This window comes from Hemiscyllium ocellatum, chromosome 21 (assembly GCF_020745735.1).
Source record: "Hemiscyllium ocellatum isolate sHemOce1 chromosome 21, sHemOce1.pat.X.cur, whole genome shotgun sequence".
NCBI classification, from domain to species: domain Eukaryota; kingdom Metazoa; phylum Chordata; class Chondrichthyes; order Orectolobiformes; family Hemiscylliidae; genus Hemiscyllium; species Hemiscyllium ocellatum.
In genome coordinates, this window is record NC_083421.1 from 51627463 (window position 1) to 51653387 (window position 25925).

Sequence of the window (25925 nt, forward strand, 5' to 3'; positions counted from 1 at the left end):
TCTTAGAAGTTCAAATGATAGTGAAGGAACCTTGAAGTAACATTAGCTAGGATGTGTATTTTCCTGGAAAGCTTAAAGATAAATTTCAAATGCATAATGAATAATAAACATTTTAATTTAACTGGGGAATGCAAATGCCATTAATAATCTTGTAATCATTTACTTTTTAATGAATTGAAGACTTTCTCTTGTATAGGCACAGATTCGTCAATGCATGTCAAAGCAAGCTGAAACATTATGTAAACAAAAGGAACAGACAGAGGGCAATCTGACCAGCCTTAAAAGGCGTGTGGATGCTTTGGATGAACTTGTTACTTCGGCTAACGTCGACTCATTTCACCAGTACAAGACATCTTCAAACAATGGGCAGAGCAAGGTGGGTTACAATTTAAGGAGGGCAAACTAGATACAATTAGCTGAACTGAAACTGATTTTGTCCTTTTAGCGAAAGCTGTGGTGGGAGAATGAAACCCTGAATTTATCTTTCAATTCATCTCAATAGAATGCATTGTGTCTGTAGAATTCTTCATTGTATTGATATAATTCTATAAAAGACTTTTTCATTTTTCTAATGTAAATTAAGCAATTTGGTTTAAATTTTCATTTCTGTTGAGACACTGAATACTATCCAGTTGCCGTATTTTATGAAGATATTTTTATAGTCCGAAGTATAACACCCTTCTAATTTGGAAAGTTAACTTAATTTTCAACTGTTTCCAACACATTATCTATATCAAACAAATGTGTGTACAGAACCAATTGTAAATCATTTTTCTACCTGTGGTACGTAATTAAATGTTCCGCATGGACAAAGTTTTGAAGTTGTCTGTTCAAATTTATCTAATGCTGAAGTGCAATGCTTAGAATTCCAGTGATTTCCAGGTTGGGAGCTCACAGTTTGGAATGTTGTCTCCAGGATTCAGTATGCTGCCACATGTGAGTCAAGCAAATTCAGTTTATATACCAGTGTGTGGGTCTGAAAAAATCACTTTTTCTTTACAGTGAGCAGATCTAGTTTTTTTTATAGATATTACAATGCTCTGCTTGATTGTTATTTGCTCTTTCGTAAGTCATGGTCCTAGTATTGCAGCTTGTTTTACTTGCTGAGAGGACAGTGTGCGGGGTATAATTTGATATCTGACATGAAATGGAATAAGAGCAGAAATGGTGTTAAGTCACAGCTTCTTTGGCATTGAAATGCAAAGAAATTATTTAATTTGAGTCAAAGTTAACTCCTGCTTTCTTCCTCTGATCTGCTAGAATTTTACTTTTAGGAGTACCTTGTTTTTCTTTTAAGGAAATAATTTGCGCCTGTTGGTTTATTTTACTTAATGACTGGTAAGCATGTACATCTTTTAAGGTATTAACTACCTATTGTCGGCGCTCTAGTCTCTTTTGAACATGGATGCAATTTTCAGAAACATATTCTTGAGTTGTGGGTGGTGTTTGAAAGGATACAGTGCCCATTCCGGGTTATTCTAAATGGCTGGACTTGAAAAGCTGCAGTTCCTGTGATGTTGATGCTTTTAGGGCATTCCAAGATTTCGACATATAAAATAATGAAGGAATAGGAAGTAATCTGCAGTCAGGATGACATGCTGAGGAACTTGGACTTGATCTTTTCACCATGTCAGTACTGCTGTTCTGCTTCTCAACAGAAGAGTTCACAGTAGAGGATGATGTTTGTTTGAATGACTAACTTGCTGCACTACAGTGTGAGGATAATGCAAACTCCATTGTTGCAATGATAGATCGAGTGAAAATGGCATTGATCAATAAACCTGCTCTTTCCTAATTGCTGAAGGCAGGTATTGGCTGCCTAATTAGGAGAGGAGTTGTGAATGCAACTAAATATTCTGGAATCATCAGCTAAATGACTCATTTACAATTCAGAGAAAAAGAAATTGATGAGGCAATTGAAGATAGTTGGGTCAAAAATCCTCTGAGGAGTTACTGGAGTGATATGATAACTGGCCATCCACCCATAGATGCAATGATATTCCTCTACATAAGTATTACTCAGTCACTGAAGAGATTTTTTTTAACCTACTCGTGAGACAAGGGCATTTCTGGCTGGACCAGCGTTTATTGTTTGTCCCTAGTTGCCCATGAGAAGATGATGGTAAGCTGCTTTCTTGAACTGTTTAATTAGACCCATAATGCTGCCAGAGGGGTCTTCCAGCATTTTGACCGACCAACAGTCTGTGATGTATTTCCAAGTCAGAATGGTGAGAACATTTAAGGGGAAGTTATAGCTGTTTGTATGTCTGCTGCCCTTGTCATTCTAGGTGGAAGTGTTTGTGTATTTGGAAGGTGCTAAGGATATTTGGCAAATTTCAGCAGTGCATTTTGTATACAATACACATCGCTGCTAGTGTGTGTTGGCGGTGGAGGGAGTGGATGTTTGTGGATGTTTGACTTTAATTGTACTAAGCAGCTACTTTTATCTTCTTCCATCGAGATGAAGACATTCTCAGTTAAGGTGCAAGTTTATGCAAAAGCTGACTTGGGATGCAGTAATATTTTGATTGTTTTACTAATTTTGGTAGTCCAGAGGTGTTGAATGATGTTCAGGAGACAGGATTTCAAATCCCAAAGTGGCAACTGGATAATTTAAATTCAGTTGCCAACATAAATTAATCCTGGAATGATGAGCTTTATTAATAATGGTGGCAAATTCAACTGCCAGATTGTCTTAAAATCCCAGCTGTTCTGTTAATGTTCATGAGAGAAGGGAATTTTCTGTCCTTACGTCATCTGGCCTTTTGAGACTTCAGACCTGCAGCAATGTGGTTGACTCTTAATTGCCCTTTGAAATGGCCTGACATCCCATGAAGCCTTCATCACATAGGCTGCAATGACTTTAGAAGACACCTCAAGGTCAACAATAAATGTTGATCTTGCCACTGTTGCAAAAATTCTGTGATTTTTTTAAATGTCATTGCATCCACACCTTTTGTGTTTTCTTGTTGAACCATTTAGTTCTTCAGTATTATTCAGATATTTACTCCACTATTGTTGGCTTTGTCTTCAGCTGTCAGGAGGCTGTAGGCTCTGGAATCATGTCCCCAAACCTCTCCACATTTCTACCTCTCCCTCTGTCTTTTGTTAAGAACTGTTTCTTTGACCATGGTTTTGGCCACTTTGCCTAATATCTTTTTATGTTGTTCAGTGTTAAATTTTGTGTGATAACTCTTCTGTGAAACAATTCGAATGGTATACTCCATTAAAGGTGCTATATAAATGCAAATTGTTGCTTTTTATTGTTTCAGTCTCCTCTTCATGGAATAGTTCAGTCACCTTCCAGAAACTCAACAGAAAGATCTCTTCAACCAGAAAGCACCCATCTGCATGTTGCAGAAGTAAATATTTCTGAAAATTATTCAGGTAAAGAACAACTTGAGTAATAGCTATTTTTAGTATCTGATTTCCATTTTGGTCTTGATTCCATACCTGTTTTCCAGCAAGGTAAATGGTACAGAAATTAAAAGTCAGGTACACTTGGGCCATTCAATTAAACCTAACTACTCAAAATTATATTGCACATTTAATGCATCATATTGTTCAACAAGATTGATAAAAATGTTTAAAATTGACACAAAGCCAAAGAAAAAAAGCATCAGGACAGGTGTTTGAAAGCTTAGTCAAAAAAGGTTTTTAGAAATATCTTAATTGAAACGTTAGAAGGAAGGTGATTACGGTCAAGGCAGCTGAGAGCTTGGTTATCAGTGGAGTGATTAAAATCTGGATTGCTTGGGTAATTTATAATTGAAGTAGTGTAGAGATCTTTGATATGTAGGGCTGAAAGAGATTACAAAAATAGACTTGATCTCATGGAAGGATTTTAAAGTTGAAGTATTGTCAGACCAAGAGGTAGTTTAGGTTAGCAGACATGGGATGATGGGTGAATGAGACTTGAAAAGAGTAGTTTTGGATGAGCACAATTTTTAGATAAGGCACAAGATAAGCTGTTATCTAGGAAAGCATTGAAATGGTCAAGTCTAGAGGTAGCGATGGTATGAATGAGTGTTTTAGCAGAAAATGAGCTGAGGCAGAGTCACTGCACAGTGATGTTACTGAGGGTGGAGTAGGCTTACATGATCATTCAGAACGTGAGAAATTCTCCACAAGTCAGGCAGTGTCTTGTTGCAAAAAAGAAGAGTTAATCTTTCTAGTAACTGGATGCTCTGTCTCCCACTTGTTCTCTCGCTCACCCATTCATTCTCTCGCTTAGTTTTCTCTCATTCTTGTCCTCTCTTGTCCTCCCTCTCTCTCCATCTGTCTTACACTTACGTGAACCTGATATGAACCCACTTTAAGAAATTCAAGAAATCTCCCAGAACTAAGATCTAAGTGGCCAGGGAGAATGAGAAGATATTACTATTAATAACAATATTGTACTGGATAGGATAATGGAACTGAAAGTTGATAAATCCTTAAGATCTGGTGGCCTATATCCCAGAGAATTGAAGTGACAAGCTATAAAGATAGTAAGGGTGTTGTTGACAATTTTCCAAAATGCTATAGATTCTACAGTGGTTGCCTTACAATTTACAGGAGTCAATGTCATCTATTTAAGAAAGGATCAAGACAGAAAATGACAAAGCTATTATTCTTACATCAGTAGTAGGGAAAATGCTAGAATTTATTACAAACGATGTGACAAATAGGTGCTGGATAATAATGATCTGATTGAGCATTGTCAGCACAGGTTTGCAAATGGGAAATTGTGTTTGATGAGTTTTGTGTACAGGAATATTGAAAGCCTTGCTTCGATTCTTTACGAATTTGGTTAGACTGCAGTTGGAGTATGGTTTGCAGTTTTGATCCCCTTTTCTCAGGTAAGATTTTGTTGCCATAGAAGGAATGCAGCAAAGGTTCACCATACTTATTCCAGGGATGGTAGGGCTGCCCTATGACATACTAGGCCTGTATAAGCTACAGTTTTGAAGAATGACAGATGATCTCATTGAAACTTGCAAAATACTGAGATATTGTTAGGGTAAAAGCAAGTAAGCTGTTTCCTCTGGTTAGGGAGTTTAGAACAAAGGGGCACAATTTAAAAATAGGGGAGTTGCCAATTAGATAAGGACATTTTTATTTGCTCTGGTTGTGAATTCTTAACTTAAGAATGCAGTGGAAAGTGTTTTATTTAAGGTAAAAATTGATAACATCTGATTACTTATGATGTTATAAAGATGATGTGAGTAAAAGGTATTCATGTGCTCAATCAGCTGTGGTTTGTATTGATTTGGAAGGACCAGCTCAACAGGCTGAATGACAGTCTTGTTCCTGTGTTCCAAAAACTTTAATGAGGAGCCCAGTGCTATACCAACTTCTCAATCCAAGTTCCAAATAAATTTTTAATTTCGGTTCACCATTTTATCTTGAATTTTAATTTTTATACTCAAGACATAAAATGTAGGATCCTATTGGCATATTTTGAGCTATTGTCGGTCTTAACATGTTGTTGAAAGTGGGGACTGCAGTTGCTGGAGATCACAGTCGAAAGGTATGGCGCTGGAAAAGCACACAGCAGGGCAGGCAGCATCCGAGGAGCAGGAGGATCAACGTTTCAGGCATGAGCCCTTCAACAAGAAAGGGGTGGCTGAGTGATAAATAGAGGGGTAGGGGAGGGATGGGAAGAAGGTGTCTGGGAAGGCGATATATAGATGCAGGGTGGTGATGGTAGGTGGGAGCAGAGGGTGGAATGGATAGGTGGGAAGGAGGTGGTCAAAAGTGTCACTTAAACTTATTCATCTCACTCAGTGTCTGCTCTTCCACAAAACTCAAATCTGTTTCCATTCAGAGTATAACTGTTACAGTTAATTTTCTTCACATTGTTTCCAGTAGTCATGATTGGTGAGCAGATTAGTATTGAAAGTTGTAACAAAGTGTATAGTCTCAAGTGTAAATAGGACAAGGTCAGTTGGTGGAATTTTCCTCACGTAAGAGAATATTTCACCTCATATATTATTTATGAATTTTTTACCCAGGTTAAATGTTCCCAGCATCTAATTTGTAAGCTTAAAGATGGTTAGAACACAATTATTTTTCCCCTTCAAAAGGTACAATTGATGGGTGTGACGTGAGTTAACCTGTAAATCTGCCCGAATTTCCAGTTGACCTTAGAATGAGGTAGTATTTGTGTTAACTTCATAACGATATTATCATATAAATCATTCAAGATTTGTTTTTAAATTATTTGAGTTAAGAAGATAGGTTAAAAGAAAGGTTAGTTAAACCACATAAAGACGCTTAAATGCTGATGCAGCAATGTTTCTATGAAAATGTAACCTGGATGAACCAGCACTAACCCTGAGGCGATCTTTTGAAATGGAGTGTGAGAATGACCACATCAAGAAAGCCAAAGCCAGTGGGATTTAGTCAAGGGTGGGAATGAAGCACAGGCTTCAGAGATGAGAAAGGCAGTGGTGAGATCCAAGATAAGAAGCACCTTGACGCTTTTGGAATGTGTGAAAAACAAGGTATGTGTCTGAAACAAACCATTTTGGAATTCAAGTAAGGTAATCTCTAAGTGATTTATTATGTGGAAATATCCAATGAATTCTCATTGAGTTAGAATGCTGCCTTGGAATCTTTTCTGTGCGAACTCTCATGTTGCCTTCGTAAATGATCCTTGACCTGTTCCTTGAGGCTCCTGAGATTATTTCATAAAATACTCCACCAAAACAGTAAGTAATATTTTAATAGTTGGTTGCCTTCTACATTTGCCACAATTTACCCTGGTAGCTGAGGTAACCAGGTATGGCAAAATCTATAGATAAAATTAGTCACTATATATATATATATATATATATATATATATATATATAAAACTTCCATCAATGTGCTCTTCAAGTCTCTTATTTTTTTCCTTTTGTGAATTTCATGTCTTGCCATTGTTTAGAGACGGTGTCAATACAGCAAATAGGAAAGTAATTTAAACCATCAAATCCATGTGAGCTGTCTGTAGAACATTCCTATCAGTTCCATTTCTCAATCTATCCCCAATGCTCTGAAAGTTTATTTCCATCAAGTACCCTTCAACTTTCCTTTAGAAACCCCCATTATTGTCACATCTTCTATGACCCCTGTAGGCCGGATTTTCGAAAAAGGTATGCCAATGGCAAAAGTACTTGCCTTCTAGTAGTATCCATGGGCATCTGTGATTATGAAAGTAGGGGAGAGAATTATTGGATTCCAAAGCACACAAGGCATGAGTGAAGAACAACTTGGAGGCAAAGTTTCAGATCCATGTTTGCTCCACTGTATCAACCGAACAGAAAGTAACCACCTGCCTACGTGGAATAGATATATCAGCATTTCAGGTTCGATGAGAATAGGTTGACATTTTGGCTGGTGACCCTTCATTGGAATACAATGATGGTTAACGTTTTGTACATTTGCTATTGGCATGCATTTTTCCAAAATACTTTCATGATTTTTTTCATGCCTTCACGGCAGCAATGTAATTCATGCTAAACTGCAATAAACAGCTATAAAAGGTAATTCACATTAAGTGGCTCAACATGGTGTGCCTTTTTTATATCATGGGCCTTTTTAGAAATATGATACATTATCCACATATAGTGATTGAGAGGCCCTTATTGAATTTGTTAAATGTTTGAAGTGAGATAACAGGGGAGCTTTGGCGCAGAAACAGAAATTGCAGGATTTCGCAGGTCTCTGGTGGAAGACTATGACTTCAAGCACGTGCATTTGAAGATGCAGTCCAACACTGATATTAACAAACAACTCTTAAAAACTGTGGAATTTTTAAGGTTAACATAATTTTGTTTCATTTCACATCTACACAAATGGTTTATGTGCTTTTTAGTAATCTAGTGAATGTATCGAATGTTCATAGTGTTAGAATGAAGTTAAAAACACAATCTTATTCAATGGTGCAAAAATACTATTTAGGTGTTTAATAAGTTAACCATGCTAAATGCAACATTGTCAACGTACAGAATTGTTACCTAGAATAGGTCACAAGCTCAGTTTCTGACAATTGACATGAATTCCTGTAAATGTAATAGAAGTTACGTTAACCAAACATCATTATAAAAAGTAACTGATTAACTTTTTTGATGCTGGTTTTGGGAATTTGCAGTTTTGTCTAATGACATGTTTGCCTATGGTCACTGCAGTTATGTAATTCCATTCCTAGTGGACTCTTTTGAAATATTTCCAGAGGTGTAATAATGCATTATATTTAAGAGACTTCTTTTTTCACTTTTACAGAAGAAAATTGGTAATTTTATGAGCTCCTCGATGGATAACAGTGTTTTCAAATTATGCGGATGATGCATTGATCAAAAGTACTCCAACAAACCTGACCTACCTCAGTTATATTTGGACATCAGTCTCATCACAAGTCTTCCCACAACTGTTCTGCAGGGCATGTGTAGATTTGCACATACTGTTCTTATGATCAACAAGGTTGTTACTGCATTTAATTAGAATGTACTACATGCTCAACAGTTCAATTGGTGTACAAACCTCAGCCAAGTTGAGAGCACTGATCTGTGTTATTGATATTTTTGTAACTAAGATTTCTGTGCTGTAACTGCACCCATTTTTTTAAATTTATATAATAATGATATATGTACAGTTTGCAAATTTTACATTTTGTATAGTTTTACAGTAATAAAATTTGTCTGAACTAATTCTGTTTCTTCCACATTTCTATAAACATTAACTCATTTGCTGTGGCAGTTGTTGACAGGTGGTCTGAAGCCTTCATTCTAATGTTTGCAATGCTCTTGGGAAACACCTTAAAATGTTCCACTGTGTTAAAGGCATTGTAATAACTGCCAGTTGTCAGTTAATTTGATTTGTTCCCATTGCTTAGCTATTGTCAGAACGCATGAGGTCTAAATATGCTGATCCTGTGGTCAGTGAGGATAATTGCTTAGGGAAATAGATTGGCAGCTGAATGTAAATCCATTGTTTCTACCCTTGGGGCCATGTCTGGTTATCAAGATAAAATTAGTTCAAAGTCCCAGGTGTATTTAAAACACACAGTCAGAAACATGACAGATGTGTTGGACATGAGACTTTCTATCTACTGCTGTTTGAGGGCTATATGTTATAATTACAGTGTGGCAGTGACTCCATGTTACACGGTGTGAAAGGGCGTTCCGCGGTATGGATACAAAGTTGGCTGAATGACAGGGAAGAATGTGTCGTAAAATAATTGTTTCTCTGACTGGAGGACAGTTCTGGTGAGATTCATCAAGGGATGGTATCAAGACCTCTGCTTTTTTAAATCTATATCAATCACCTGGGCCTAAAATTTGCTAAAAGTCAGCTAAGTGTCAATTTCAGAGGGTTTCATGGGTTTTTTCTTCTGTGACCTCAACCAAGTTATATCACACAATTCTTTGCTGTTCATATGTACACCACACCACTACAGCACTCTGCTCGTATTAATCAGGCACTCACCAGCAGTGTTCAGACCTTCAGGGATTTGAGCCACTGGCACCACATTTACAGTCCATTATGACCCAGGTCAGAGGCTGCCAGGAAAGAATAGCCCCTCACAGTGTAAATAGCGAGAGAGAAATGAGAAAGAAAAGCGCCTGAGGGCACAGAGGTAGCATAATTGACAGGCATTGGATAGAATCTCTCAGTCACAAATGTATTACCTGTTTACAAAATCACCTGTCTGATCAATTGTCATAACAACAGAAGCTGCAAGAAAAAAGCTATCAAGGTGACTTGTCCTTCATGCCATACCTTGTTAGAATCCTGTCAAAGGGATTACAATTCTTTCCCTAACATCCAGCATAGAATAACAGCTTGTCCTAATTTGATTTAGGAGCATTGCATGTTGGAAAGCCATCAAATAGCTGATTATATTAACTTGTATTGAATAACAGGAAATGTGAAGAAATAACTAACAGATAAGCTATGTTTGCTTCTGGGAATAAACAGAGAATTACTTACCTTTCAAACAAAAGCAGATTGAAGTCAATGATTAACGAATGACTTCGCACAGGTCACATCTGTCGAAAGTAGCTGTCCGGTTTGTTGTTCCCTCATGCTGAAGGTGATGTTCCTCAGCACAATGTACTCTCCTTTAATGGAAGACTGCTCCCAACTCTTCAGCATCACATTGCCTCCAATTGTGCAGGTTAGGATTATGTGGCATGCTCTCTGTACTGTACTGCCAGGTGGCCCAGAGCATTCTAAAATTGGAACCTCCTCTTTAGCAGGCCTATTATTTGCTCCACCATGGCCCTGATGAAAATATGGAAAATATTGCCCATGCCCAGCCTCAGCCATGGAGCTGCATAAGAGCCATGGAAGCAAAGAGTATCCCTTGTCTCCCAGCAGCCATCCTTGCAAGTTATCCACCCCTTGAACTGAAACGGAGACCTGACTGTTATCAAAGAACTTGATAAGGAAGAAGAGCGGGGTGAGGGGGGTGGGGTTAGCAAACCAAAGGGAGCAATTCAGCTGCAGCCCTCGAGGAATGTAAGAAGTGCAGGAGGAAACTTAGGAAAGCATTTAGAAAAGGACTTGTGAGCAAGTTGACGAAGAATCCTAAGATATTTTGTAAATTCATGAAAGGGAAGAGGTTGATCAGGAAAAGAGTAGGGACCAAGAAGAAAACTGTGTGAAGACGCAGGATATTGAAGGGTGTAGAATGAATACTTGTCTTCAGTCTTCACTCTGGAAAAGGAGAATGTAGGTATAATAAATCAGGAAAAGGGACGTGCAGAGTTTGACCCACAAAATGGGGAGGTATTTGTGGTTCTGTTGGTCTTAAAAACAGACAAATCCACTGGTCCAGATGAATTGCATTCCAGCTGCTGTATGAGGGAAAGCAGGAAATCATAGGGGCTCTGACTCAAATTTTTAATTCCTCTCTGGCCACCGAAAGTGACAGAGGACAGGTGGATGGCTTTATGTGGGGTTTTTGGGAATGGTGTTGGAGATGAACCAGTAAATTACTGACTGGTGAGTCTCACATCAGTGGTAGGGAAACTATTGGAGAAAATCCTAAAGGAGTGAATTAATACCCAATTGGAAAGGCATAGGTTAATTAGGGACAGTCAGCATCGCTTGATCAGAGGGAGGTCATATGAACAAATCTGATCACATTTTCAGAAAATTATAACAAATGTGTGTATGAGGTAAGTTCAGTTGATGTGGGTTCTGTAGATTTTAGCAAAGCTTTGGACAAGGTCCCACATGGGAGACTGAGAACACTAAAGCACATGGAATTGAGGGAAACTAGGCAAGATGAATCAGAAACTGACTTAGTAATAGGATACACAGGGTAATGGTAGAAGGTTGTTTAGTGACTGGAGGCTGGTGTCCAACTGTGTATCACAAGGATCAGTACTGGGACTCTTGTTGTTAGTTCTGTACATAAAAATATGATGAAAATGTAGGGGGAATGTTCAATAGCAAAGAATATGGTTGTAGCTTACAGGAAAATATAGGTTGGTTGGTCAAATGGGCAGACCAGTGACAGAGATGGTATTTAACCCTGATAAGTGTGATGTGATGCATTTTGGGAGAAAAAACAAAATGAGGAAGTATTTAATGAATGGCAGGACAATGGGTATCTTCGAGGAGCAGAGGGATCTTGGGATAACAGATTCCTAAGGTCAGTAGAGCACGTGAATAGTTTAATTAAGAAGGCATATGGGACACTTGCTTTCATCACACAGTGTGTAACAGCAAGGAGGTAATGTTGGAGTTGTACAGAGTGTTAGGCCACAGCTGGAGAACTGTGTGTGTTTCTGTTATCTCACTACAGGAAGGTTATGATAGCATTGGAGAAGGTTTGCCAGGATGTTGCCTGGGATGGTGAAATTGAGCTGTAAGGAGAGACTAGATTGGTTTGCATTGTTTTATTTAGAGCAGAGAAGACTGTAGGGGACCTGATTCAGGTGTATAAGATGATGATGGGTCTAGTCAGGATTAACAGAGAGCATTTGTTTCCCTTGTTGATGGGTCAACAATAAGAGGGTATAGATTTAGGGTAAGGGGCAAAAGATTCAGAGGGGATTTGGGAGAAAAAAAAATTGAAAAAAAAAATTTGGATGACCAGTTCAAATCTCATAATGTTCAAGGATATGAGAGAAGTGCAGGAAATTGGTTTACGTGCACTTTTAATGGTAGTTGTTAGTGCAAACTTGATGGACCAAAGGGCCTTTTCTGCACTCTATGAATATATAAGGAAAGAGGCATCATGAAAGTTTCTATGGTATTTGGAACAGCTTTTGAGGATATGGTACCAATGACCACATGATGTAAATTTACTCCTGGTGTTTGATTCTTATACACATTTTCTTCCGCCAGTCTCTGAGGTGATATATTGATGATTTCTTTAGAGTCTTTCATTTGAGTTCCTGCAAGTCTGCAGCTGGCGTTCTTATTGAAAGTAATTTATTTGTTTTTTTATTACATTGGGCATTGATTGTCTGTTCAAAAACACAGCTTTCCTATAATTAACTTCTGCAGGGCAATCGTTGTCCTTTGTGGGCATAATCCATCCAGTTTATCAGGCTGCTGTCAAAGCAGTTTTGTTTATGTAATCTCACCAAGACATGGCTAACTGTTTGAGTCTTTGTATAACAGCTTGTTCCTTAACGGTTTATTCCAGACAAAGTTATTGCTGTGTGTAACAGTTTTTTTTGTTGATTCATTCAGTCAGTCCATGAACAGTTATTAAAATGCTGATGTCTATAACATCGCAGTACTATCTACAAAATTGTTTTCCCCACTATAGAATTCAATAAAATGCTGTGTGAAGCCATTGAAATGAAATCTGATGAAATGCAAAGGTCTTCGTACTATGACTTGAAAAATTCATTTTAAATGCTACCGATGGAAAATAGACTAGTGCTAGCCACAGATTTGCTCTAAGGAATTCTATACATCATTTGGAAAGTGACAAGTGTACGTATATAATACTTACAATAGTCTTAATATCAATAGCAAAATTCTGTGAAGTCTTGTGAAATGCTGCCATCTGGTGTAATTTTGATTGAAATTTTAATGAAACCGTAGGATTGAGTAAAAATATTTTGACGTACAATCAATTTAATTTTATAAGTTCTGCAATATAAACTCAAATTGAAAACTGATCAAAATCAGTAATCTGAGCCCTATTTAAAATGGGTGTTATAAGAAGCTATATATGTTTCATGCTTTTGCCTGGAGAATGGGGATTGAATTTTATGAATCAAGCTTTTAGAAATTTTAATACACTCAATTAACAACTACTGTTTTAAAAGTAAAATATTCTTTTTGTATATTTTGTAAGTACAAATTTATTGGTAACAGACCAACAGTGACACTCACTGAATCATACCTGGCAATGTGCCACTCAATACTCATCAAAGGTGCCAGTCTTAAACCACATCGATTCAGAGAGAATCAAGAGATGGCTAAAGACACTGGATAATGCAAAGGCTATGGGCGCTGACAACACTTCAGTAATAGAACAGAAGACTTGTGCTTCAGAAGTAGATGTGTTCCAAGTCAAACTGTTCCAGTACAGTTACACCACTGGGGCATCAACTGAGCTATGGGAAAATTGCCCACATATGTCCTGACCACAAAGATCAGGAGAGCCCAAACTAGCACATTACTGCGTCATTAATCTATCCTCAAACATTAGCAATGTGGTGAAAGAATTGACAACAGTGCTATAAGGTGGCATAAAGTCATAATTAACCTGCTCATTAACTCTCAGATTGAGTTCTACCAAGGTTAATCGACTCCTGAACCTAACAGACCTTTAGTCGAAACACAGTAACGATCTGAACTCATATGACTGCCCTTGACAGCAAAGGGTCACATGATCAAGAATGGCATTGAGGAGCCCTAGCAAGTTCAGGGGGATGAAGCTCTCTTCTGGTTGGAGTCATATTTAACATAAAGGAAGATGGCTGTGTTTGTTGGAGATCAAACATCTCAGGACATCTCTGCAGAGTTCCACAGGGAAGTATCCTAGGCCCAACCGTCTTCAGCTGCTTTATCAATGACCTTCCTTTCATCATAAGGTCAGAAGTGGAGATCTTCATTGATGATTATATAACGTTCACCATTCGCACCTCCTCAGATACTGAAGCAGTCCATGTTCAAATGCAATAAGGTTTGGACAATATCCAGTCTTTGGTCTGACAAAGCCACACAAGTGCCAAACAATGACCATCTTTAAAGATCTCCACTTCTGACCTTATGATGAAGGTCATTGATAAAGCAGCTGAAGACGGTTGGGCATCTAACCACCATCCGTTGTCTTTTAATGACATTAATAACAAATTCCCCACTATAAATGTCCTGGGGGTTACCATTGATCAGAAGCTAAACTGGACCAGACATACAAATACAGCAGCTGCAAAAGCAGGATGAGGCTGGAATTCTGCAGCAAATAATTCACTTCCTGACTCTCCACCATCCATAAGTCAGGAGTGTGATGGAATACTGCCAACGTGCCTGGGTAAGTGCAGCTCCAACAACAGGGCAATACAGTAAACATTGAGAGTTATAGTAGTGGACTGCAAAAGAACAACGATAGATTAGGGAAATAAGAAAAGTCATGACATATCTCAATTAATGCAGAATATTGTGAGTTTAATATGAAGGATAAGGCGATAATAATTTTAATGAAATGCAGGGACAAAATCTAAGGCAATCACATAGAAAAATCTTCAAAGTTCATAGAACAATATCAAAAATCTTATAGGATACTTGGTTTCCATAGAATCACAGAATTATTATGGTGAAAGAGGGCATTCAACTCATCATACGTGAACTAACCCTTCAAACAAGCATCTTTACCTCCTGCGAATCTCCTGCTTTTACCCCTTATCCATGCACACTATCTCCATCCAAATAATTATCCAATAACCTCTGGAATGCCTCAATTGAACCTACCTCCACTATAATTGCAGGCAGTGCATTCCATAGGCTAACCACCCATTGTGTTGGTAATTTCTTTCACCTTGTACTCATTTAAAATTTAAGCCCTCTCATTCCTTTACTCTCTGTAACAATTTCTCCCAACCCATTCAACCCAGCCCCTTCATGATTTTGAAAATCTCTATCAGACTTCATCTCAGTTTTCTTCTCTCCAAGGAGAAAGGTCCCAGCTTCTTCAATCCATCCCCAGAACTGAACTTTCTCATCACTGGAACCATTCACATAAATGGGGTAGCACAGTGGCTCAGTGGTTAGCACTGCTGCCTCACAGCACCAGGGACCCAGGCTCGATTCCAGCCTTGGATGATTGTCTGTGTGGAGTCAGCACATTCTCCCCACATCTGTGTGCGTTTTCTCTAGGTGCTGTGGTTTCATCCCACAGTCTAAAGATGTGTAGGATAGGTGGATTGGCCATGCAAAATTGTCCATACTGTCCAGGGATGAGCAGTCTAGGTGGCCTATCTGTGGGAAATGCAGGTTGCAGGGATAGGATGGGCCTGGGTGAGATGCTCTTTGGAGGATTGGTGTGGAGTCAATGGGCTGAATGGCCTGCTTTCACACATAGGGATTCTATGGTTTTATGAAATAACTTCTGCCCTCTCTCCAATGCAGTCCCATCTTTCCTTTGGTGTGGTGCCCATAACTGTACATAATAAACATTCTGGTCTATAAACACAAGCGTACAATGGAGTTACAAAGAAGTCTTTACAGATCATTGGCGAGGCCTCAGCTGATGCATTGTGCTCAATTCGGAGCATTAAGAAGAATGTGGAGTTAATTGAAACAATGCAGAGGAGGTTTACCAAAGTTACACCAAGAGCAAGAGTTCTTAATTAAGAGAACAGAGAAGATAAATTTAATTGTTTTCCTTACAGCAGATACAGGAATGTTTACTGGAGTTGTTAAAGAGTTACAAGTATTGCTATTGGATAAAAATGCTGTCTGCTTCCAATGGCTAAAGAGCCACAAGGGAGATGAGAGTTGATTTGACAATGTTATGATTCTGGAACAGATTGTCAAATTTCGTGATATGATCCAAGATAAGATCACCAAATTCTGTCCTGAGCTGGTTAGGGATCTGTAAACATTAAAGTGCACAAAAGGTGAGAACCAGGGAACTTATTCAGAGAACAAAGCCACAGGACTCCCCGCTATCGAACAAACAGTAGTGCACTTCTCAAGTTCAAACAGTTATATAATGTACAATAAATGAACAGCATTTTTCTAACAGAATTAATATGTGGCAAACACGATGTAATCTTTTATTCCCCCTTTCCCAGTCCGTCTGGTTTACTCTGGATATCAGTAACACAACGCAATTCTAATGAAGGAGTATACTCAAAGTTCTTTATTAAAGTACTCTAAAAAGTACTGCAAAGATCTTGCCCGTACAACGCTTTTAGCACAAGTGAACCCATTTGCACGGACACATCCAAAAATCAGACCATGACTCCTGGCCTGTCTCAACTTCTAGTCACTGATCAAACAGCCTCCAATTCCCTGCGCTAGATACTTGCTGCGAGGCAAGGGTTTATTTCTACTCTTTCCATTACAAAGAGGCTATGCATTTATACTCTCAATACTATCCCATCGCCAGCAAGTGATCAGTTTAATCACTGGCAAATATCACAAAGATGTCATGTTTTCCATATCGGTTTGATGAGTTCATTCATTACGACTTGTTTGTGTCTTGTTAGAAAAACATCTATTTCTTGTCTTTAATGAACTTTGGCATGAAACTTTAGCTTGTGCTTGCTGTTCACAACGTTTACATCATATAATATTTAAAGAGCACAATTCTGTAATTATCACAAATGCAGATGATAAAAAGTCCACACCATTATCTCTGATTCACTCTGTCACTTTAAACAGAACTACAGCTTTTCTCGAGTCACTGTGGCAGGTCAGTCCATTGCTACCGGGTTACAATACTTGATGTAAACAAACACACATTCCTTCAGTAAAACACAGAAACATTTTAAACTTTTAACTTTCTAATCATTAGGTCATCACCAACTTTGTATGTTCTCTCATTTCAATTAATTTTATTCAACTTCAATTCAGCTAAACCAGCAAATTATAGTTTAATATCTACTATAGGTAATACACCGTGATCAAACATCCACTGTACACATCAAGTAACAAATGCAATCAAGCAAGTTGCCAAGGGTTTCTCAGCTCCTCCTCCCAGATGTTAGTGACACAGTGGGTCATCAGCTCTCATTAAACATCATAAGGAATTAGAATTCTTCACTTTTGCTGAAATAGCCTTGAAATTCCCTCTTAAGAGCTGTTCTGTGATGGGCAGCCTCAATGTTTGCTTCACTGGGTCAATCAACTTCCTTTCCCTGGGCCTACACTCCCATACATTCTGAAAACTGTTCTCCAACACATCAGCGCAATTCCAACTTTTCACCAAGAGCGGCAGAATCTGTGTCATTCAGTTGTCTTCAGTAAACAGCTCATTTCTTCATGGAGTTTGCTGCCCTCTCTCTTAGCACCTCCCAGAAACCAAGTACGTAGAGCTATGTTCTACAAACTCAGTGGAGTTTGTTGCTTTCCCTGCAGTACAGGACGACCCCCATATCCACAGAATACTTTTCGTCAGTTTCAGTTACCCGTGGCTTACCATAGCCAGAACATATTAGAGGGAACATTCCAGAACCAGGGACTAGGAGGCTGCCAGGAAGGTATATTTTCCATTTATTTGAAAGGATTCGGTCCTGTCCGCAGATTTGGGGTTCCACACTAAGTCTTGGAACGTAACTCCCACGGGTACGGGGTTCCTACTGTACAACTAAAAATCAGCACTACTAATATAGAGGATACACCTTTTCCTGTCTCACTACTCATTGACCTTCAGTCACTCTCTGTAATGTTTTGATCCGCTTGTCCGTGACAACTGAAATGACCATTTAAGGATCTTGCATTGTACCATTGAGCAACTTTTGGAACTGCCTGTCCCCTGAATGTTACCAGTCACAGATGCTGGTTTGCTCAGTATAATCCAAAAGGATATCTAGCCAAAAGGAATGTGTGAAAAGCTGGTAGAAGCAGATCAATAGTAACTTCCAAAAGGGAATTAAATACATGAAGGAGAAAAAGAATTGTACGGTTGTTGGGGAAGAGCAATGTGGGACTAATAGGCTAGTGCTTTTAAAAAAAACTGGAAAAGTTACAATAACCTAATGGCCTCTTTCTGTGCTGTAGTACTTTATGATTCTTTGATATTAAGATGAAGATCAAAGTACCTCCTTCAGTGTCATCAGTGCCAAGGTGATAGAGATAAACCTAATCTATATACCAGAATGGAATTTACACATACCTGTATTTAGAAGTTGGAATGATAGATGTGCAATTTATATATATATTGTAATGTTGTTCATTTTGGAGTTTGGATTCTGAACTAGTGGCATGTGGGTTTTGAATTGTGTATGTATATATTTAATGATTAACTTGTCAGTTTTCTGTAGCCTTTTTTGTAAACAGTATGAATGATACTAGAATGATACAGGGGAATTGTTTGCATTGGGAAAGTTTTCCAAGCAGACAGAATAAACATTAAGTAACATTTGCTTGTTTTCAGTTAAAATGATCAGGATTTTCTTTTGTTTGAAGGAAATGTACATAATTTGAAAACCTTTGATTTCCATTTGAGAAAGACCTAGTTAGATGTAAGAACACAATTCTTCCAGAGCAAGGAGTTAGTTCAGAAACATTATAAATAAATCCATTTAGTATAAGAGTTTCGTTTGAAATTCCAGATGAGAGGTGTTTGGTTAGAACCCTGAAATTAATATTTGTTGCTGAGAAAGTCTAAACTCAGTTTATAAATATACAAGGAAGAAGCTATTAAACTTTCAAGGTCAGGAATTGAAAGTAACACTTAAGTCAAACCTATAGGTGTGAGACAAAAAAGAACTTTTTCCTGGTGTTTGAGTTATGTAAAAGGGAGGCTGTTGGAATGGGTAGAATATTGTATTTTGTTGTTTGTTTCAAAACCTTTCAAACTGCGTGGAATGCAAATAACTTGGTTTGTTGTATTTTACCTTTTTTTTGTAACAAACTTCTCTTTTACTGATAAAACCAAACATGCATCATGGTGTGCTTTTGCTTCAGTGAAATACCACCTTTAACTAAAAGCAAAGTATGATCTACCAAGCCAGATTTTGGTCTGAGATCTGTCTTGTCAGATAAAAACATCAGTTGCAATAATAATTTGGTATGTAACATTATCATTGATCAACATCAAGACTGGGATTTACCCTTTTATAAAGACTCTTGAGTAATTTGCAAGAATGTTGAGCTGAAGTGCTCTAGTTCAAATGGTTTAGTAATCATAGACTTCACCTCATCAAAATTATAATACAACAATTACAATACCTGGCAAACTGGAATTTTAATGTGATTTCTTTCAGTTTAGTACTTAAATATATATTTTAAACATTCCTCTTCCTTGAGTAAGTTTAAATTGTACATTGGTCTAAAGCATCACCCTGTATGATCAACACTTCTCTGAAAAGGACATATCAGCCAAAAGATGGCTGAGAATGTAAATTAAGCCTGCACAAACCTCTAAGATCTGTGGAAGCTTTGAGTTAGGACAACGAGTGACAGGCTCAGGTGGAACATGGTTATGGTGATATCATATGGACTTGTTGAGAAAATGGGTATCATCTAGGTCCTCCTCATATTCTCTATGACATACAGTATCATTACACTGTAACCTGCAGCTAGTTCTGGCATGCAACCACCTACTTCCTGTTCAATACAAGAGTCTCTTCCAGTTCAACCAGGAAGTGGTTTTCCTTGATCGTATTAGACCAAGTGGGTCCTGCAGATCTATACATTAAAGAGGATGATGGTTATGAACCTGCTATGGTAAGGTGCAGGCTCCATTTAGTTGCACATATAACTGAATTCACTTGGTACCCACCATTGGTCTTAGTAACTGAGAGTCTACCTGGTGATCTGCCTGTCTCTTCAGCAGCCACACTATGCTCTAGGCTGACAGTTAACCCATTATGTGCTGTAAACCTAGCAGTTGCACTCCAACCCCATCTCCTGCTCACACCAAGACCACCTCTAGCTGTTGTTCGTTAGAGTACTCCCCAGGGAATTTTGATTGAAAAAGACTGCTCTGGAGAACTCAGATTGCATTTAAGTGCATTTCAATAACTGCAATTCAATTTATTTTGAGGAAGAATTTGACATAAAATTTTCTTCCTATTTTGAAACCTTATAAGGTGACAAAATTCTAAAAGTGTCCCACAGTGGTGTTCTAGCAGTTCTGTTTTTAAGGATTTGATTTAATTATCTATAAAATTACCTATTGTCCACATACTCGAAATGTGCCTCATTAATTTGGTATGTAATGCAAGGGGAATGACAGGCAAATTAAAGAATGTGACTCACTTTATTAGATTTGTTTTAATGTTAAAATTAAGGCCTTGGGAACACCAACATAACAATCCAAGCTTCTAACTTGGATATTGATTAAAAAGGAGAGAAGATACATATCTTTACAACCTATGGTGAAAATCTTTGGGCTCTGAAATTGTTTGGGTTGACAATCCAAAGAAAGTGTAATAAATGTGAAAAAGGAAAAAAATGCATCTAATATCATGAAATCGGTCATAACCCTGAATTACTTGTGGATAAATTGAAATGTTAAGTACTTTTATTTCTCTGAAAAGGACATATCAGCCAAAAGATGGCTGAGAATGTAAATTAAGCAACTCTCTGGGAAAATCCGTATGTGGATTGCACTAAGTTCTGAAAAGAACCATGAAATGTCACACATGAAGAGCGCCAAGGGAACATCTAACATCAAACTCTAAAGGAGTGATGCCATTCAAGAAACCAATGCTGTATGTCCAGTGGCTAGAGATAGTGAGCGCCTGATTAACCCCTCTGAACAGAAATCCATCTCCTGTGGGCCATGTCCCAGACTGTGGATATGACCTCAGTTAGAAGAAAGATAGTTCTGGATAAAAGACATGTTTGTATTTAATTTTCAAGGAACATGAAGAAAAGGGTTTAAAAATGAAGTGTATGACCCACTTTCTGTGTGCTAGGTGCTAGAGTGCCCATGTGCCAACTTGGGGTTTGAATTCCAACATGTCAATGATACCATTTCAATGGAATACAGATGCTGTATTAACACAATAGATGCCAACTAAAATTGTAAATTATCATTACAAGCACAAGTACACTTTTAATGAAATTATATGTGTCAAATACTGGGAAACAAACTCTTCGGTTCTGAAAATGATTGAAAGTGTGTAATCATTCTAATTTTAATAAATGCTTTTAAAATGTTTTCCATTCATTTTTCTCTCAGTCAAAACTTCTCTGTTTGTATTTCTGTTTGCAATTTGACATTGAAATTAGCACCTCTATTCCACATATACTTCTCCATCCACTCATTATGTATTTCACTTCATTGCAAACCTTCATCATTGGTTAGGGAAGTGCACTCTGATTTCCTTAGTGTGACATGACCAGCACACCCTCCAAGCAACTTGCTGCCCAGAAATAATTCAAATTCTAATCATACGAGGACAGGTTAATGGCATTAGATACAGTGCTCAAGTGAAATCGAGGCCAAAATATTTTAAATGCATAGTCCCCACAAATCCGAAATGGCACTGACATCAAAATTACCGTTAGGAAGAGGCAAGATAACTTTACGCACATTGACATTACTTACTTTTCAACTTGCCAGAGGCTCCTTTGCAATCGAATATTTCTAATTTCCATTTGCATGTTGTACCACCAAAAATAATATGCAGTTTGCCTGGACGTGGAAACTTATCAAGGAGACCACATTCAGGCTCCTGAACCAAACAATAAATTTAGCTCCTGTTCGACTTACATTAAATATTTGTACAAGGTGTTTGGTAACAGAATAGATTATGTAAAATACTGTTTGCAAGGAAATGGGTCCGTGTCTGGAATTTCTGTTAACTGCTTAAAACAAAATTCATTACTAAATGATCCAATCTGATAAGATTTTTTTCAAGAAGGTAAATACATCGTTATGATTTTTCTTCATCTCAACTCACATTGAATCTGAAGATTGAAGAGGAATTGAACGACCAAATTTCTCTATGAAAGTTTCAAGCCTAGAAACAGGCCATTCGGCCATCCAGGTTGGTACAAATACTCCAGAGGTCATCTTCCATCCTACCTCATGCCACCTTATCCATCTATCCTGTTTCTTTCTCCTTCCCATACTTGCCCAGTCTCCCTTCCCACGTCAGCCACCCTAGCTACTCCATAGGCAATGAGTTCCATATTTTAGTCACTCAGAGAAATTTCCCCTGAAACCCTTATTAGTGACTATTTTATATTCATGTTCACCCAGTTTAGGACTCTTTACAACTGGAAATGTCAACTCTAGCAAATTCTTCATAATTATGAAGATCTCAATTATGCCCTTGTTCAACCATTTCTATCTGAGGCTTTACCATCTCGGTTTTCATATTTTTAAAAAGTCCTATAGCCATTTTGTAAATTGGAAACCAAAAGTATTCTTGATACTGCAATTGTATTTTACTAAGGTTCCAAACAATTTTAACAATTCTGTTTTTGAAGTCTCTTGCTCTGTAACTGAAAACCTGTGTTCTGTTTGTCATTTTTATGGGTTAGGTAATCTTCACTGCTTATGACAATTTGTGAAGCTATAGCTCCAGATTCCTTTGCAACAACATCCAATTTACACACGATTTCCAAGGATTTGGTGGCTCCCAAATATTCCTACCACAGGATTATTAATCCAGAGACCCAGGTAATGTTCTGGTGGCCTGGGTTTAAATCCTGATTAGTGTGTTGCTGGAAAAGCACAGCAGGTCAGGCAGCCTCTGAGGAGCAGCAGGAAAATTGACGTTTCGGGCAAAAGCACTTCCTGACATGGCAGATGGTGGAATTTGAATTCAATTTAAAAAAGAAAATCTGGAACTAAGAATTTAATGGTGGCCATGAAGTCATTAATGATTGTTAGGAAATCCCATCTGATTCACTAATGTCCTTTAGGAAGGAAACTGCGGTCCTTACCTGGTCAGACCTACAATGACTCTAGGCCTACAGCAATGTAGTTGACACCTAGCAATTTGAGATAGGCAATAAATCCCGTGCATGAATAATAAAAAAAATCACACCATGGCTACAATACAGAAGGAAGTCAATTAGGTCATTGTATTTCTGCTGACTGAAGCCCTGCACATTCCTTCTTTTCAGATAATAATCCAATTTTCTCTTGAAATCTTTGATCAGACCTGCCACTCTCAGACAGTGCATTCCTCACCATACTGATCATAGAATCCCTACTTTGTGGAAGCAGGCCTTTCAGTCCATCGAGTCTGCATCACCCCTCTGACATCATCCCTGTAACCCTGCGTTTCTCAGGGCCAATCCACCTAACCTGTGCATCTTCGGACTATGGGAGGAAACCTGCACAGACTTGTGGGGAGAATGTACAAATTCCTCATGGACAAGTTGCCCAAGGCTGAAATCAAACCCAGTCCCTGCCACTGAGAGGCAGCAGTGCTAACCACTGAGCCACTGTGCTGCCCCAAGTGGAAAGAATCGTGTGAAAAGGTTTTTTCTTTTATTTATCAATTTCTTTGATTGTCAATTACATTAAAACGGTTTCAACTGGTGCTCAATTCTTCCACTAATGGGATATTTTTCCTATCTACCCTCTCCCAACCCCTCATGATTTGAAATGCTCCATCAAATCTCCTTTCAACCTTCCCTTCTTCAAGGAAATGAGTCCTTTTTTTTACAAAATACCGACATAACTGAAGTTTCTCATTCGTGGGATCACTGTCATGATTTTTTTTCCGGTAACTTCCCTAATCCTATTAGCAAAGCCAAGGACACTATGATTTATTAACAATTCAACCTGTTCCACCACTTTTAATGATTTATTAGATTAGATTAGATTACCTATAGTGTGGAAACAGGCCTTTCAGCCCAACCTGTCCACACCAACCCTCCGAAGAGTAACCCACCCAGACCCATTTCCCTCTGACTAATGCACCTACTACTATGTGCAATTTAACATGGCCAATTCACCTGACCTGCACATCTTTGGAAACACGTTTACAGCCAGGTTCTCTGCTTCTGCACTCTTTAGAATTGTGCCCTTTATTTTAAATTAGCTCTCTGCATCCTTCCTGCTAATGTGCGTCACTTCACACTTTGACATTAAACTCATTCAGCTACTTTGTTCACCTATGACACATCTTTTTAAGTTAAAGGGTGGCATGGTGGCTCAGTGGTTAGCACTGCTGCCTCACAGTGCCAGGGACGTATGTTCAATTCAGGCCTTGGTTGACTGTCTGTGTGGAGTTTTTCATGTCCTCTCTATGACTACACAGGTTTCCACCAGTCCAAAAATGTGCAGGTTAGGTGAATTAGCCACTGTTAATGTGCGGCCTTGTGGATAGGGTGGGGAGGTCGAGTCCGGGTACGATGCTCTTCAGAGGGTCAACGCAGACTCAATGGGCTGAATGGCATCTTTCCACACTATAGGGATTCTACCTTCTATCCTTCAATTAAAATACTTTCAAGTTTTCCATCTATTGCAATTGTTGAAATTATACCAAAATCTCATTCATTAACATTGAAATGAAATAACAAGAGTCCCAACACTGAACCTGAAAGACTTCATGACAAACCTTCCTTTAGTTCCATCAACTTCCACTAATAATTGCTGATTCCCCTCATTCAGTCAATTTTAATCTATGTTGGCACTGTCCCCTTTACTGAATGACCTAGACCTTTACTCACAGGTCTCTTGTATAGAAGTTTTTCAAATGTTTTTTGAGAATCATGTACACCACATTAACAGTACTGCCCTCATCAACCTTTTTTGTTGTTACAACAAAACTCCAGTAGGTTAATGAGGCATACGTTGCCCTTGAATCCAGAATGATTTCCTAAATTAACCTATATTTGCTTGTGAAGTTTCCTGACTGCATTAAGCTGGCCAACTAACTGCAGTTGCTGGGCTTTTTTTTAACAAGGGTATAATATTTGTATTACCATGCAAAACCTCCTATTTATCTAGAATTGAAAGCTAAGCAAAGTCCCCTGGTTGTATACACCGGAGAATATTTGACGTGAAATTTAAATTGCAAACATAACCTGTGATGGCAAGCATAGTGAGGCACTTTGTAACATATCTAAAGAAACTATGTATGATGCATTTTGTGAAGTATCAAATTTGAAAGACTAACATTTGAAGTTACAACACATCTGAAAAACGTACAGTTGAAAACTTGAAACAAATTTCCTATTTACATTGCACTTCCTGGGAAGTGCATGAACCAAAGCAGAGTTCCAGTGCTCTGCAAATAGGACTTAACTTCAGTCTTCATTGCATCACCACTGATGCAGTTAGCTATGACCAGGTGTGAAAACTAGGTGTGTGCGGAACATTCCTGAACTCTGTTGCAGCCTGTTAACATTCCAATGTACCACATTCCAACATCTGAAAATATCAGGAAATGTCCTTAGTACAAGTTTTACATTAGAACCATATCCAACTTCACACAGTTGCGATCATACAGAATTGAGAATTGATCCATTTAGCCAGGGAGCATGCTACGTAGAAGTCTAATTCTGCCCCATCCTACAAAGCTGTTTGCATAATCAAAAAGTGGGTCGGTACAAGAAGGGGGCGAGTGAATCACCCTAGAAGTTGTTCTATAAAGCTGGAGAATCATGTTACTGTGCTTCATGGAGCTAAACTTGCAATAGAGTGGCAAAAAAATTCATAAATGGACAGATGTATATGGAAAAGTAATGCAGACAGCACGAGCAGGTATATAGCAAAAGAGACGTGTTGGAAGGCTGAAGTACCCAAAGATTTATGCTCACCTTTTGCTCTTTAAACAGAAAGGTTTCTACAAGTAATGAGGGAAAATCTAAACAAGGATCTAATTGGTGCTGAAAATTCA

At 38.2% G+C, this 25925-nt stretch overlaps 1 protein-coding gene across 5 annotated transcripts in view; it reads left to right on the forward strand.

The window, feature by feature from the left end:
- cntrl (centriolin) overlaps window positions 1-8672 on the forward strand; it is a 123426-nt gene extending 114754 nt beyond the window's left edge. For all 5 annotated transcript variants that reach the window (XM_060841459.1, XM_060841462.1, XM_060841460.1 and 2 more), the window contains 3 exons: window positions 197-376; window positions 3273-3387; window positions 8248-8672. In XM_060841459.1, the coding sequence (XP_060697442.1) occupies window positions 197-376; window positions 3273-3387; window positions 8248-8261 (309 nt within the window). In that variant the 3' untranslated portion in view covers window positions 8262-8672. The remainder of the gene's footprint in view (window positions 1-196; window positions 377-3272; window positions 3388-8247) is intronic.
- The last annotated feature ends 17253 nt before the right edge of the window (window positions 8673-25925 follow it).